Source organism: Ascidiella aspersa, chromosome 4 (assembly GCF_963924565.1).
Source record: "Ascidiella aspersa chromosome 4, kaAscAspe10.2, whole genome shotgun sequence".
Lineage (NCBI taxonomy): Eukaryota > Metazoa > Chordata > Ascidiacea > Phlebobranchia > Ascidiidae > Ascidiella > Ascidiella aspersa.
In genome coordinates this window covers 13,998,113-14,013,500 of record NC_139450.1, presented here as the reverse complement: position 1 = coordinate 14,013,500, position 15,388 = coordinate 13,998,113, and the positions used below count along the sequence as shown (strand labels likewise).

General features: G+C 35.3%; 1 protein-coding gene across 3 annotated transcripts; it reads left to right on the top strand.

Moving 5' to 3' along the window:
• Positions 1-8,293: 8,293 nt before the first annotated feature.
• LOC146148047 (uncharacterized) lies at positions 8,294-14,533 on the top strand. Of its 3 annotated transcripts, none has more exons than XM_083387814.1 (7): positions 8,294-8,674; positions 9,129-9,159; positions 9,603-9,757; positions 10,339-10,548; positions 12,876-13,112; positions 13,523-13,680; positions 14,147-14,533. In XM_083387814.1, exons 1-7 carry the CDS (start codon positions 8,545-8,547, stop codon positions 14,219-14,221), a joined length of 996 nt encoding a protein of 331 aa, XP_083243940.1. In that variant the 5' UTR covers positions 8,294-8,544; the 3' UTR covers positions 14,222-14,533. The 3 variants fall into 3 exon arrangements, with proteins under 3 accessions (XP_083243940.1, XP_083243939.1, XP_083243938.1); XM_083387813.1 differs by having other exon boundaries at positions 9,129-9,291; positions 10,342-10,548; XM_083387812.1 differs by having other exon boundaries at positions 9,129-9,291; positions 14,147-14,531.
• Positions 14,534-15,388: the final 855 nt, after the last annotated feature.

Here is a 15,388-nt window from a genome sequence, read left to right as displayed (position 1 = left end):
TACTTGGGCTCTAAATGTAATATTTCGCACATATAAGCATATTGTGGGAATCAGTTACACCATACTTTATTTTAAAAGGTTTTGAAAACTAAACAATTTATGAAGTAATTCATGCAGATTGGTCGTTTACTCTTAATGGTTATGGTCTTTTAAGTTGCAAATACTTTTAGTCAGTTCCGGTTAAGTGTTTAGTCAGTAACGTCCGCATGTTAAAACGAGATCAGTGTCAGTGGCCAATTTGTAGAGCGATTCGTATTCCTCCTGACGTCGCGCTGAGCCAAAAGGGGCGGAGAAACGATCGAGTGACGTTATTGGCAGGAAGAACTCCTGCGCGTAAACCACAGCGCGTCGCCGTCACGACGCCACCACCCACCATTCTCTGAACGACCGCTGCCGCATTTTAAGCCTGGCCAAATTTAATTCTCCTTTTTTTCTCTGTCTATCTCTGTTCTCTCAGTCGCTCCTCTCGTAGTCTCGACTTGCAGCTTGAAATCAATAGCACACCAAGCTGTTGTTGTACATTGGCGACGCTTCTTTGCGTGACTCTGTAGTGTAGAGTTTCAAATAAACTTTTCTAAATTTGCTCTATGCTCTTTAGCTTAATGACAATATTAATTCATTCCAACAACTGCAATTCTAAAGAGCATCGATATATGTCCTTCGTATCAATTTTGGAGTATGGAACCATGCATTGTACAAATAAAGCTTTGGGGACATTAACCAGGATCGCATAATATTTTTTGATTTTCCTGCAGCCCCCCTCCCTTTAGAAATCCTAACATTTAGGTAACTAGTCAATTAATCGTTTATCGTTTTATGTATTATAACGGATGAAATTTGCGTTTGGGTATTGTGCCAAACATCTACACTCAAACGAAATTTAAAGTTCGACAAAGTTATCTCACTTGGTTAGCAAGTCAAGGGTCTCACAATTCAACCAGAAAAAGACACGGTTGTTAACATTCGGCACTTTATAAAATTTTCTTTTAAAATGAACCTCGGTAAAATCATTTGTTGATTCGCTCATGTATACAGAGTACACAATAAGACATATAGGTGCCAGTTGTTTACTAAGGTAGAAGAAATGCTTGTCAATAAGTGCAACTAATTAACTTGTCAAATTCATTTGCCAATGGCAGGATGTTCAAATGCTTGAACGTTTGCCAAAAACGTCCAGATCAACAAATGATAATTGTAACACAGTGAATTAACAGAATTCAAACAATTAACATTCTGCCTTTGCGCCTGAGTCAAATTATATTTCATGGTGTATTTCATATAAATATTTGAACGGCATTCATATAATTATCTGAACACAAATTTTGCAAGATTCAGTTTTTCTTGCTTCATATGTTGGTGGTTTATGTAAGGACGACTAAAAAAGAGCATATTAACCATACAGTAGATTTGCGTTTAAATTTTTGAAACATCGTTTTTTTATTGGCTATCATAAACGCATATTTTTAAAACCTCATCAAGGTGATAGTGATAAATAAGCTAAGCGATATTGCCTGTTTTGGTACCCACTCAGTCCAGCTTAAATTGCAAATATTTAGGGGGGGGGGGGTTCACAGACGTTAAAACAACAACTATAGATGAAATACTAGGTCAAAAAAGGATTCTCATGTTTAATATGCGTAGAAAAGTGCGACATTTCGGGTTTTCAGAAAAGATACAGGCTACACAGTAATGCTTCAATTGTTCATCCAGTCGCATTTGCGAGGTCTTGATTTTGTCACGCTCAACTTCCCTTATTTAGTTGCAAATATTGCATTTGTTTAAAGCACTGCAATATTTATAGCATTGCGCTTTGCGCGGCAGCACTGTAAACAGATATCTTTAACACACTGGATCAGTTAACTGCCTCGAGAATAACGCCCGCCTGAAAGTTTAAAATAAAATCACATAAATGAACAGGTGAAATAAGTTCACCTAATAATTTAACGCGATGCTTCTCTTATTTAGCCTATAGTTATTTTATTGGGATATTTTTCGTTCATTGGTATTGGTCTCCAAAGTGCGTACGATTTCGGGAGGTTAGATATAATATAAGTATCATATTTCATGGGTTATCGGTTAGTTAGTGTAATCGTTGTATTATTTTTTTATTCTTAGTTCAGCAGAACAACCGCGATCCGAAAACAGTCATCATATGGTAACTTATTTCTGGCCATTCAGGAATCATTTGGTTGACACTATTCAGAAAAACAAAAACACTGGAAATAAGCCTCTAATAATCCGGGCGCCTGAAATAAAATACGACTGCAATGGCTTTTGCGGAATAAACTATTAAAATTCCCCTCATTCCGCATAAATTATTTAAGCAAAGTCAATTTGCAAAAGGGTTGCACTCGGATCAGGGCGAAAAGCCACTGATACAAAAATTAACCACATAAACATCGACAGTGCCATATACACACGCGGTTTGTACATAACGCTGCTTGACAACCCAAATGGTGCGCGGTCGAATTCATCAGAAGATGTCAATAATTCATGTTTTAGTTTGAGACGTCTATTTGATAGAAGGCCTACTATTTGATTGGTTACTGGGATGTCGCCTATTTCAAGGCCAAGTGATAGAGAACGTGATGGTAATTCCTCTGTTGTGCGACCCACAATGAGATTTGACAAAACGAATGAAAAACAAATTAAAGAGAAAGTAAACAATGAATACACATGCAATTTAGTATTAATGCGAAACTTAAGTTTGCGTATTGTATATTATCAGATCAAGAATAAATGTTACGTAATGACAATCAATAATTTTCCGATCTAGAAAACAGAAATGAATTTGACAGTGCGTTCTCCGTTGTTTTTGTAAATATAGTTAAAACAAATTGGCAGTTAAGGATTTGTATCTATTTTTTACGAAATGTGTGGTGTATTATTTTCGATTGAATACAAGAAAATGCCTAATGCAAGATGAAGCAATGGAACAAAATATTACTTCACTTTCATAATAGCAACCCTAACCATATTGGTAACAAAACATCACAAATGGCACAGTCTTTGGTAGCCTAAGTAAATGGAATCAAAATTCGCCTACTCTGCTTCATTTACTTGTCAGTCGCAAGGCTTAAAAGTGGCATTTCGGAAACACCGAACTTGGTTTATTAAATTTCATTGATCTATGTTGACACTCGCTTATCGATTGGCGACAGGCCACTGACATGACGAGAAATTATTTCAATTCAAAATTTGTTTTAAAGAAAACATCTCTCGAATCTCTATAGAACTTGCAAAATCAAAATGCAAATAGACTACAACCGGGGTCGGCAACCTTTTTTGCACTGCGGACCGGTTTAAAACTGAAATTTTGTCGCGAAACGACTTTGAACAAAAACAAATGTTCAGTAAAGGAAATATATTTCAACTTTAAAAATGCATACGTTTTTTGCAAAACTTTCCTGCCTGAACATCAATGATTTTATTATGGGACGCTGTTTATAAACATTGTTTGCATGATTTGATTATTTTGTTATTTAGGGTAAGCACACCTGAACATAAAACTTTATATATGAGTTTTTTTAATATATTGTACATACGAGGAATCAGATTTACAATAAAAAATGCATTTTCGGATGTTGTGAACATGTTATATCTACATCACACTATAGTTTGTTTTGAACCTCACGAGTGCTTGATAATAGCCTAATTGTATTTTTTTTTTATCCTACCAATCTTTTTATCCTATGGAGTATATTTAAACGAAAGTTAATGTGTTTTAAATATAAAACACGCATTTGTTTTTACCTTCTCTCTGACTTTATACCGGTTTGGGTTTAAATCAAAATTTTATTCTGGCAATCCTGCTACAGATCGGTAACGAACTCCTCGCGGACCAGCGGTTGCCGAAAGACAAGACCGATAAAAGGGCGTAGAAGTAAGACTTTTCTTGAATGACCAAATACCAAGACATATTATTCCAATTTTTTTTCTCTTTAAAATACCTTCAAGTTTGAGTTCGGTACATGATTTTTACCATGGCCTGAAGATATGGGTTTGGCTATTAGTATTGTGCATAGTGTGGTATTGAATTAAAGATATTATGGTAACATATAATCACTTCGACAATATATCTATTGTGTTCAAATCATAGCAGTGTTTAAAATACGAGGTTGTTGTGTTTTCTCGTTCACACGTAATAACTTCGCGAGTGAATCAGGGCCACGACCACTTTTTTCGCGTCGGTTCGTCCTGGCTGGACCCTACCTGAATTACGACAAGTGATTTAGTGCACCACGGCCTGGCAAAAGATTTTTTTCTCCTTGTTTCGTCGAACCATAGTGCCATTTATACTTATGTTAGAGGCAGCTTTATGATAAATAACAAGTTTTAAGAAAGCGATGGCTAGAACCAATTGATACGCGTCCGACAGTAGGGTGCTATCGGTTCCGATTCGATACCAAAGTAGTATAGTAATTTTATTAATAATTTGCGACACAATGCGGTAATCTCTACCTTGAAAGGTAAATTCATCAAAACATTGCGGGTTGAGACCTGACGCTAATTTAATTCATGTTAAAAAAAAACTTTTGGCACAATAACCTGGCTAAATTATCTTTCAACGTTTTAATTTATTCAATTTTGTTTGGTTATGCATAGTAATGACGTCTTTGGCATCTGATCGCATTGTGATAATTTTGTCGAAAATATCGGGTATGGATATCCGATTAAAATGTTGTCAAGTGTCGAACATCCATCAACGTAAGTGTTGTCTTTTTTGAAAAAAGGTGCAAATTTAAGCAAATGCCAAATATAAAATAATAATATTGAATTAGAGCAAACAATGCCAGTTCCCTTTGAACAGATACGACGTGAAATAACAAGATTTACCCTATCAAAATCCGTTTGCTAATAAAAAGAATTAGCTTAATATATTAGATAACGAAATACCTTTTTCGTTAATGGTGAGGCCTAGCGATATTCAAATTTATATTCTCCTTTCAGTTTAAAATCGGACAAGACAAAAAATGTTTGCTTTCCACCAAGCCCTTCTATTCTACTGAAATGATTGTCATGTCAAGGTTTAATACGTGCAGCGATGTTCTTTGAAAATATTTAATCACTTTTGACTAGTAATATGAGTAACTCCGGGACTGTTTAAAAGTGTAATACAAAACTACCTTCAACTATAACGAACACGCGTTAATTTAAAACAGCCAACCACACGATATAAGACTTTTATAATTTATTTCATTTTGCAGTATATTTCCGACCACCAGGGGCGTATCTAGGTCAAGGCTATGGCCCGGCGAACTGTATTTTTGCCTATATTTTAACTATATAAATGGAAATAACCGATCTTCATGTGGGTTTAATGTGCCTTAGCTTATTTTAATTAAATCGTTTTAGCCCAAAGGCGCTGTGCGTTTTGTCGCATCTTCGAAAATGACAGCTTTGCAAACTGCCGAAAATGTGTTTCAGCTCGATTTTTGTCCTGAGCTTTATAGAATAATCTATGTCCTACATCTTTTAAATTTTCAGACATGTAGTGTTATGTAGATGCAGCAGTTATCAAACTGCTCGTACGCACTACCTAGCGGTATCAATATCGCCTAAACAGGTTTCGATATGTATTGGATATATCGCTTATTTTGTTCTGCTCGCGAAACGAATCGAATGACAGCATACTGTGCGTCGCTTCTCCCTGGGTACAACTTATTGCTCGTACAAAATAACATATTTTTCAGCCGAAAATTTAAATTCGTTATCTCGTGGTACTGTAAACCTTTTTTTTTTTTTTTTAAATTTTCATCCGCACTGTTTTATTTAGTAAAATTCCCATCTGCACACAACAAGCACAGTAAGTTTCCAAGCTTTAGTTTTATTTGTAAAATAACAATGAATGGGTTTGTGTATTAGCTTAACCCACAATAAACCGCTGAGAGACTGTATTACTGTACCTGTGACGCACAAGTGGGCACACCATCTTATTTAAATACTGTATTACACACAATGAAGGAAAACGTTATACACCATTTTCATCCGCTCATTCATCCGCACAACGTTTGTCATCCGCACTACTTTTTTTTCATCCGCACAAGTGCGTACCATCCCACGGGTTGAAAAGCACTGTGTTAGCACTTGTTCGTGTATTTTTCCTACTAAATATATGAACTGAATGTTGGTAACCTATAAGGCCCTGTGAAACACTGTTGCTTTACGAAACGATTGTTATAGTCATGATTCGGTCGTATAAATGTAATACTTGGCATTGCTTTTTAACAGAAAGGATGTAAAAAAAACTCAAATATTGAAATAAATACAACATATTCATTTATGTAATGCGACGTAGTGAATACCGGTACACTTTATCTGCATAAAGTCTATTTAACAAATTTATTTTTTATTAGCGAAAAGAGATCGCGAAAGTTTCTTGAAAGTAAAGCTTTTAGGCGCCAAAGTGCCATAGTTTGTCACTGTCTCTGGGAATGGAGGTTTTGTTTAAGCGTCAAAAACCAAATTATATATTAAGAATATATACTATCGCTTGGCAAACTACTCCTTTCGCATTTAAGTCATAATTTAAGGTGCGTAATGTTCGATCCATATCTGTTTTTGCTTGCAGAAACAAGTTAAGGGAGAAATAGAACATGCAATGTATATCCTACACACGAACCAAAGAGACATTATTCTTTAGACTTTCCTGTTAGTCAAAGTCAATCATGAATAAGTTCTAGTAATTTAAAAGAAAAATATATTTCGCCACAAAATAAGGTATTATCAGTCTCTTATTCAAATATAACTTATTAATGACTGACTTTGACTAAGGCAGGAAAGTCTAAAGAAATTTTCTCCCATTTGTAATTGTCGTCATTTTCGTGTAAGGGTGAGTAGATATCTTCTTATTTTACACCTTCAGTTTGTCATCAAAGCGAAAATATTAATATTTAATAGTAAACTTGGTAAGTAAAGCTATTTATAACGGCTCGCTGACACAGTCAAACCACCCATGAAAATAAAGCCCTGAAAATATACCATCTGCGTGACAAGAAATACAATAACCGCAAACCCGTCTAATTATTATTTATGTTTGTTTGTTTCGAGTCAGCGGTCGCCTAAAGTAACGGAATGTTAGCCGAAAGCACATTCATTCTGTGCATTCGACTGTGTCCGTGCATTAACGTAGCAACGCGATTTACGCTCTAGCGATTCAAGAACGGGGCATCGTCATCGGCAGTTGTTTTTGTTTTGCAGCGATATATAAAATGGTACAGCTACTTAAGATATTCTGGACTAAAGTTCATCGATTAAGAATGTATATTTTTTACCTAAATCATTTTTTCGTTTGATAGTTTTATTTACCACAAACATATTGTAACGTACTTTGCCTGTTAAAGGTTTTTTTCAGAACCAATATAAATAAATGCTATTGTAACAGGTAAAACAATTCTATTTTTCGCTGCCCAATTTGCTCTAAGTTTAATTTTATTTTGCTTTAATGCCTGAAACTCGATAAAATTCTCAAACAGTACATACAATATGTATTACTAAATCCTACAAAAACTCAATCTTGTATGTCCCTGTTATTTTTCTTTATGCATCAAAATTTTGTTCATGCCTGTTTATTTTATTCTACAGCGACTGCGTATTTTTCCTGTACTATGTATGCTTTTTTGTTCATTGGTTGCATGTTACTTTACAGGGCCTACATGAGTCATCTATCTAGCAGTAGACAATCTGCCAGTCGTAAGTGATAAGAATGTAAAAAAAGCTACGACAAGCTGTGCATCCAAGTTTACCTCCTGCAAGTTTAATGTTACTGCATTCGCTACTGGTAAAGTATTAAAAATTGAATTAGTTAATGTTATTAGAAGCTACGCTGTCGTTTTACAGGCATCAATCACAATTATTACTTTCTAATTGATTTATTTTATTTCCGACGAGAAATTAAAAAAATATTTCGCTTTATTAACAGCAATAGGTTTAACTGATTGCAATTGTTCTTTACTTCTAGCTAGACGTTTTCCTAAATCACTTTACATCCAAAAACGGATATTTAGATGCCCCAGGGTATGTTTTTCGTCATTGAAATTGGCGTACACATCGAATTGCCTAAAGGAGGTATAGTGTTTAAAATCCCCATCGATTTAAATAAAAAGCTTTCTTACAGCGCGCGTTCGTTTCACCCAAATGCAATGCAGCGTGTTTGTCGCAGGTCGAGAGTCGCAGGTCTCAGCCAAACCTAAAAAATCAATTCTTGTTGTTGCCGTCACGCAACGCAACTTCACTTAAAAAAAACGCTTTAGAGAGCAGTTCCAACAGACTAATAGCTGTACTGCTCGGAAAATTGAGTTCGAAGAAAAGATTCTATCATTGTTTCCCGGAATTACCCGGCAAAAAGTGTATGCAGAAATATAAAAAAAGGATTTCCCTTGATATGTATTTGTATTTTTGATTTTGCTTTAACAGCAGGTTTATCTTAGAACTACCTGCAGCGCATGTCCGAAATAATATTCGTATAATATTAGGTATTTTATCAGCAAACTTGTATTTTTGGTGGACAGTTACTCGTGTTCTTTGCCATTATTGTAAAGTACCATGGATTATTATCGGACTTTATGTTTAACCCTTACTTTGTTTGGCTGCACCGTGGAATGCTTGAAGCAACCAAGTGACTGCCCGAACGACAAAGCAAATCCAGCTGGATGCATGTGCTTTCGGGACGGTGGTGAGTGCGACTTATGGAATTTTTAAACGAACAAATTCCGCTTTAGAGGGGCTGCCTAATACCTCGCAAGGTATTTAGTTATCTAAAATACTTAAGAATTTTTAATTGCTTTCAATTATTTGTTGTGCGAATGGACTATATTTCACAATTGTTTGTGTGATGCAATGATCAAATCATATTATAACTATTATACATACAATATTTAGCTTTTTTTAAATTCAAAAATGTTGTTTATTTATATATGTGCAGGGTGCACATGTGTACAGTGTATAGTGATGCGAGTAATATTTTGGCCAAACGTAGTCTTACTCGAGTCTTAAGTTTCGAGTTGAGTTAACCGAATCTGTCGAGTCCCGAGTCCGACTGCGACTCCGCATCCCTGCTTGGATACCTAAAAACTATTGATTAGGTATCGTAAATCCAATGTGGAATTATATTTCTTCCCTTTTTTCAGATTTTAATTCGAAATCGTGGAAGGCGTCGCGGTACGTTTCAGAACAAATCAACTTTGACGAGGGTCCAACATTGAGCCATGAATTGATTACTTGGAAGTACACCAAAAAAACAAAAAGGGTTTCGTCAGGCGCAACCTTTGCAGCTTATACCCGTCAAACCGAGTACACATTATGGCCTATTATGCAGTTCTTCGAATTTTCTCTTCCGCTAGTTAGGTTTATCTGACGCTCCATTGAGTCCACGATGGCTTTCATTCAAAACGATTTATTACACGAGGAAAGAGTTTTCAATGGTCCTTTGCCTGCTTAAAGTATTCAGTTTCACTAACGTATTTAGTGTATATAGCACAAAGCGTTTAGCTATATTTTAAGTTAACCTAGCATTTTAAAAAGTAACGATAAACACAGATGGAAGCCACGTTAGTTTTGCACCATTTTGATTTATGATTTAAGAATAAATGTTATGTTTTCAGTTCAACGTATCTACCTTTGCCAACATGCTGCGGCGTTCCACTGAAAAACAAAAAATGCTCCGTCAAAGTTAAGCTGGAGACAAAAGTGTTTTACAGTGTCACAATTAACGGATCGATGTGGATTGCAACCAACGCAATGAAAGAGAATCGTTTAGGTACAGTTTTTCTACAATGTTTAAATATTTCAAATTTAAAGCATTTCAAACAGTTTGCATTTTCCCGTGGACCTTGTATTTACAAGATCTTATGTCAATATACGGATTTTAGGCAGGAGTGATTTAATACTTTTTTTATTAAATTCATTTAAATTGAAGTACCCAATCAGAATCTTAAGATCAACACAACGTAGAGGCCTTTAAAAGAGTCGGTTAAAAATAACTCAATCCTGGCTCCGACTCTACAGCCTTTTACTTCACCATTTACGTAACCAAATTATAGTGGATACTCCGCGATCTACTACTTATATGGAGGTGTTTTTGTTTTATACGCTTACAATACATTATTTGAAAAAGTCTTTCACAAAATGGTTTACTCAACTCCCGAGTCCCGACTTCGACTCAATCAAAACAAACCGAGTCCGTCGAGTCCCGAATCCGACTCCGACTCCGCAGCCCTAAATCAAACTGTTTGTTTTTGTATTAAACAGGGTTATGTCACCAAGTCTTGGAACTATTTAAATTTTAGGCTATACTCCTTTGTTGTGGCAGCGCTTATACAAATGATACACTACGTCTAGAAGTTCCAAAGACAAAACCTGATGTCGTCTACAAAGTGGTCTGCAAGAATAAACAGAAGGTGGCGAAAGATCAAATGTGCATAGCGATAAACACGGAAACGGGGAAAGTTTTCCTGTACAGCCAAATCTTTAAAGCCACTAACAACGGACACAAAATAGATGGCAAACGCAATGTGTTATTTGCTACCTGTTCGTTTGAGTTATCCCAAGGTAATACTTCGTCACATTTAATATTTGGTTTCCTATTGGTATTCTGACTGCACACATTAACTATGTATTTGGTTTATAATTTTGAATGATATATATCGGGACAATTAGCGTATAATAGGGCAGTAGAAGGCGGTGGCACTTAAGTATTTTTTATAAGTTGTACCCATCCAAGTAAGGGGGTTCTTATGTCTTAAATCAATGTGCACTTAAGTCACTGTTTTTTGATAATTTTTCGCGACCTGACTTGATTTTTTGGAAAATTACATCGTAACTCATACGGCTTGAGTTGGACTGTTAAATTTAAGTTAAATTTAAATCAAAATTCATTTATGGAAAAATTGAGTTATTTACACCAATTTTATTCGCCAAATTTTACTTACTTAATTTCCTTTCTGTGTTTGCAAAAAAATAACTTTTGATCCAATTAGAAACATTTACTCTGGATCAGCGGTTCCCAAACTTTTCTAAAAAAAATTTCCTGATGGACCCGTTGGAATTATTTTGATATTTCGCGGCCTAAAACAAACTCAAGTGTCAGTTGACCGATGTTTCATGGAGTACACTAGCGCAGTCACGATTCTCACTTTCTAACTATCGCGAACGATTCGCTGATTACAGGTATACAGCATAGATCAGGGGTGTCCAACATGAGGCACAAATGTGCCACGCGACCTAATAAAAAATGGCACGCAAGCCCCCCCCCCCCCCAAAAAAAATACAGCCAATTGTTTAAAAAGCTAAATTTGTTATACAGTCAATTGTCATTGTTTATTCAAAATACAAAACGACCCCAGCAATTATAAGACAACAAACAATTACTTCTAATATTATAACACTATACTGTTTTTATTTTTTTTATAAAGCGCTTTTAATATTAGAAAAAAAAAGTTGCTAAACTTTAGCACGGGAAGAAGTTAGAAGATAAAAGTTGGCACGTGGGTATGTTTGAGTTGGACACCCCTGGCATAGATGCTTTGTGCTGTCACAACACGCTATATCAGTGGTCGGCAAATTTTTTTGTCGCGGTCCGGTAGTCTTTTCAGAGCTATTGAAGGCCCTCTACGTAAACCACGAAAAAGTAGCGGATTCAGGATATTTTTTGTTTTAAGGTGAAACATTACACGGCGCCTTAGTGCCCAAAACAGTGTCATATCATAATGTAAAACATACTATAAAACGAAGAATATACGCGGGAAGCGCGAAAATAAATTAGTGTCTTAACTGTTGTTTTTAACATTATTTTTTGTGGGCGTTAAACTTGTTGTTTACGGGGCATTTTACATTAAAAAAAAACTTGTTGTTTACAGGGCATTTTACATTAAAAGTAAGCACACGTGTTTTGAGAAATCAAGCTAAAAGCGAAATTGATAGTTAACACTTTTAGCAATCGGCTAACAAGCGTCAAAGTATATCTCCAAATAAAAGGCACATTGTGTTCCTGACAGTTGTTTTTTTCAGCAGGGTTAGGTTATTTTTACAGAATATAACTTATGAAATTAGGTTTAATGGCGTCTCCCAAGATGAGTAAATTAGATGTCAGATCATTCGTAAAGTACATATCAGATCACGACTACCCGAGTCCGACATGTGTGCGCATTCGCAGTACCAAATTTCGAAACTGATAAGGCAGCAAACTGTAATTTTTTAGGGTGGAATAGCGTATGGTGGCATATTTTCTATGACCCCTATATCCAGACTTGGACAACTAGCTAATTCTAGGTTTTTAATTCAATGAATTAGAGCAAAATGCGGTTAATTCTAATTCTAATCTAATTTGTGAATTGCTTACGTGCTCTAATTCTAGTTTTAATCTAACTCAGATTTTACCAAAAATACGACTTTGTCCAACGGTATATTTAGTCTTTCAGTCAAAATAATGAATTTGAAATAAAACTCTTTGGATGGAACGACTTGCAGGTGATTTTTACCGCCTGAAAAGCATATGATATGCTAAAAGGCATAAAACTTAGCACACACTCATTCACCAATGATTGACATTATTCATAAACTGGAAAGGTTGCCGACCACTGCTAAAGCCTAGTGTTAAAAAACTTAAAGACGAATTCTCCTCGCAGACCCTCTGAAGCTGCTGTACGGACCCCAGTTGGGGAACCGCCGCTCTGGATGGAATCAGTTATAGTTAATTGTAATAATTTAACATCTATTTTTAATGCCAATGACCTGACTTGAAATTGACTTGCTGGACTAATAAACTTGTCATTCGTAAGTTATTTTGCAAATGATTTGACTGAGACTTATATCATTACAAAGTGACAATTTTACAAGATTGCCAAGCAGGCGCATACCAACTTATTGTCATTTTATAGATCAAATTGATCACTTAACGCTCTTACCCCGGGGAGAAGGTATTTCAAGAATCTTCAAAACAAAAGTGTGGAATGCGACTTCTTATGCCCATAGCTACATCAACAACGAAAGTTGCAACCAAACCCAATGGTTCAATTTTGCAAAAATAAACTACACCACTAAAAGGGATCACTATCTGTGCTTCAGATACCGTTTCGCCGCGCAACCAAAGTTTTACTATTGTTTGGGTCCACAAGGTAACTACATAGTGTAGTTATACTTTTCATCATAATTATTTGTCAGATTTTTACAGGCATAATATATGACGAACTTTCAAACCTGGTCCGGCGGGAACATTTTTTCAATTCCAATAAATATAGAACTGTATAACGAAAGCTATTCATAGAAAACTACTGAATGCCAGTGAAACTATTTTAGGTGTTGATGTGTAATCAATACCTATTTTTAATAAATGGTTGATCATTTTAGTAATTCTAGCATATTCTCTATTTACATTGATATAACAAACAGTGGTTCATTTACAAAAACATTTGCAACAATATAGTTTTTCTTTGACCTATGGTAATTTGCAAAGCGCAACACTTTATTAATTTATGAAACAAATCATTGTACTATACATAATCCAACGGTTACTTGTAAATTTTAGTCCAAGAAACCACAAATGTGCCATCAGAAGGCGCATCTTCAGTCCTTCTGGCCATTGGGTTCGGAGCACTGGCAGTTTGCATGTTGGGAATTTTTGCTCTTATATTTTACTCGAGGAGGCGCTTGCGAGGCAATAATGAAATCAAGGAACAAGCTGCGGTAAGGCGCAGTTTTGTAAAAAAGTCAGATTGAAATAACTTAATTAAATATCAAGTCGTTTTCAACTAATGGAAAGTATCCGAGCCAATGCCATTGCTGAATAAAGTTACTTGCATTAAAAATGTTAAAATGACTATAAACGCAATTAATTTTAAACAATATTTCGCTGAGCAAAAGTAAAAATCTAAACATAAAAGTTGGAAACTGTATTACGTCTATTAAGACAAAGTTAAGTGAACCAAAACAGCTTGGGACTTTAATAAAACCTTAAGTCATTTGACCTAAATAGTTAAATCAAGTAAATATATTTTGAAATTAATAACAGTGACTCAAGTGTAATTGACTTAAGTTTTAAAACACAGTCAGTACTTGACATGTACACATTATTTTACTAGGATTAGTCGTTTTCGAAGTCGCACGACTTCGTATCAAAGAACACTGAAAAAAACGTATAATTTATTCACAGGCGGTCGTTTTGACCGAAAAGGGATCTGTTCAGAAAGAAGACAATGACAACGAACAAGCTATGCCGATGATTTAATTGTAGAAACAAGATCAATAGCGTCAACCTTTTGTGAATGGTGACCACTTCCTTGGGATCTTAAAACTTAGAGCCCCGTTTTGAAAACGCACGTGATCGAACGTCACGAATGAGGTCTCCAATATACAATGAATAAAATGCAAACAAAAAGTTTAGTTATCAAATAATTAATTAAAACAATGAATCTTGTTCTACTCGGGACTGCTCCGTGGACGACAGTGGGCGAGGATTACAGTTTATAATATAGGCATATTTATTAACTATATTATTTTTAAAATGTGCGGTTTGTAAACATTTTATTATCACAACTGCTAATAAGGGATTGACCTAGGATTTTTTGCAATTCAAAATAAGTCTCATTACATTCAAGGACAACGGGCTGAGCCGTACATGCGAAGAGTAAAAAATGCCTATGGTGGTGTTAAATTTGACACTGCGTCATCCATGATCAAAATGAAAATGTTTTACGAAAATAGTACAAGGAAGTACGATAAAATTAATCGTCAATCAGCTAGGACCGTTAAATCTCGTAACAAAATTAAATACATTCAGATATACTAAGATGATTAAACTTTCATTATTCATAGTTCCAGGGTAGGCACTATCGTTGCTGTAACTTAATATGGATTTAACAAACAACCCACCACGTAGCCCTGTTTATTTTTCGAAGTTAAACTAGATTCAACAATTCTTTTAGGTTTTTAAAATGCATAGAAATAATCAGGGTTTTGCTAGCTCCATAAAGGAAACAACAAATATGCTGTTGAAGGGGAACAACATTACTGCCAAAAGTATCTTCATTAGTCGCTTAGCCATTTCCCGGGTCCGACCTTGGGTAGGAGGGGGTTGGGAGTACTAGGCCATGCCCCCCAAAAAATTATACTTTTAAAAAAAAAAAAAAAAAAAAAAAAAAAAATTATATTTTTGACAGCATTAACTGTATAAACGCAAATAATTTGGCGCTTCGCGCGAACTTCTGTTTACGTTTTTTACTAGGTTTTTGTCAGAAAATTTTCGGCCTAAACGTCGTATCTACAGATTGTAAATGGTGTTAAATGAAAAATATGCGTTTTTTTATGAGCTTAATGTGCTAAAAAATCCACAGAAGTTCCCATTACAATTACATTGTTTAGTTGTGATGTCATCAAAGAGTGTTAGAGTGATGTA

Excerpts from the sequence above, each read along its gene's own strand:
- LOC146148047 (XM_083387812.1), top strand. The coding sequence starts at position 8,545 with ATGGATTATTATCGGACTTTATGTTTAACCCTTACTTTGTTTGGCTGC. Across the intron at positions 8,675-9,128 it reads CATGTGCTTTCGGGACGGTG|ATTTTAATTCGAAATCGTGG; the intron begins GTGAGTGCGACT and ends CCCTTTTTTCAG. Across the intron at positions 13,681-14,146 it reads AAATCAAGGAACAAGCTGCG|GCGGTCGTTTTGACCGAAAA; the intron begins GTAAGGCGCAGT and ends ATTTATTCACAG.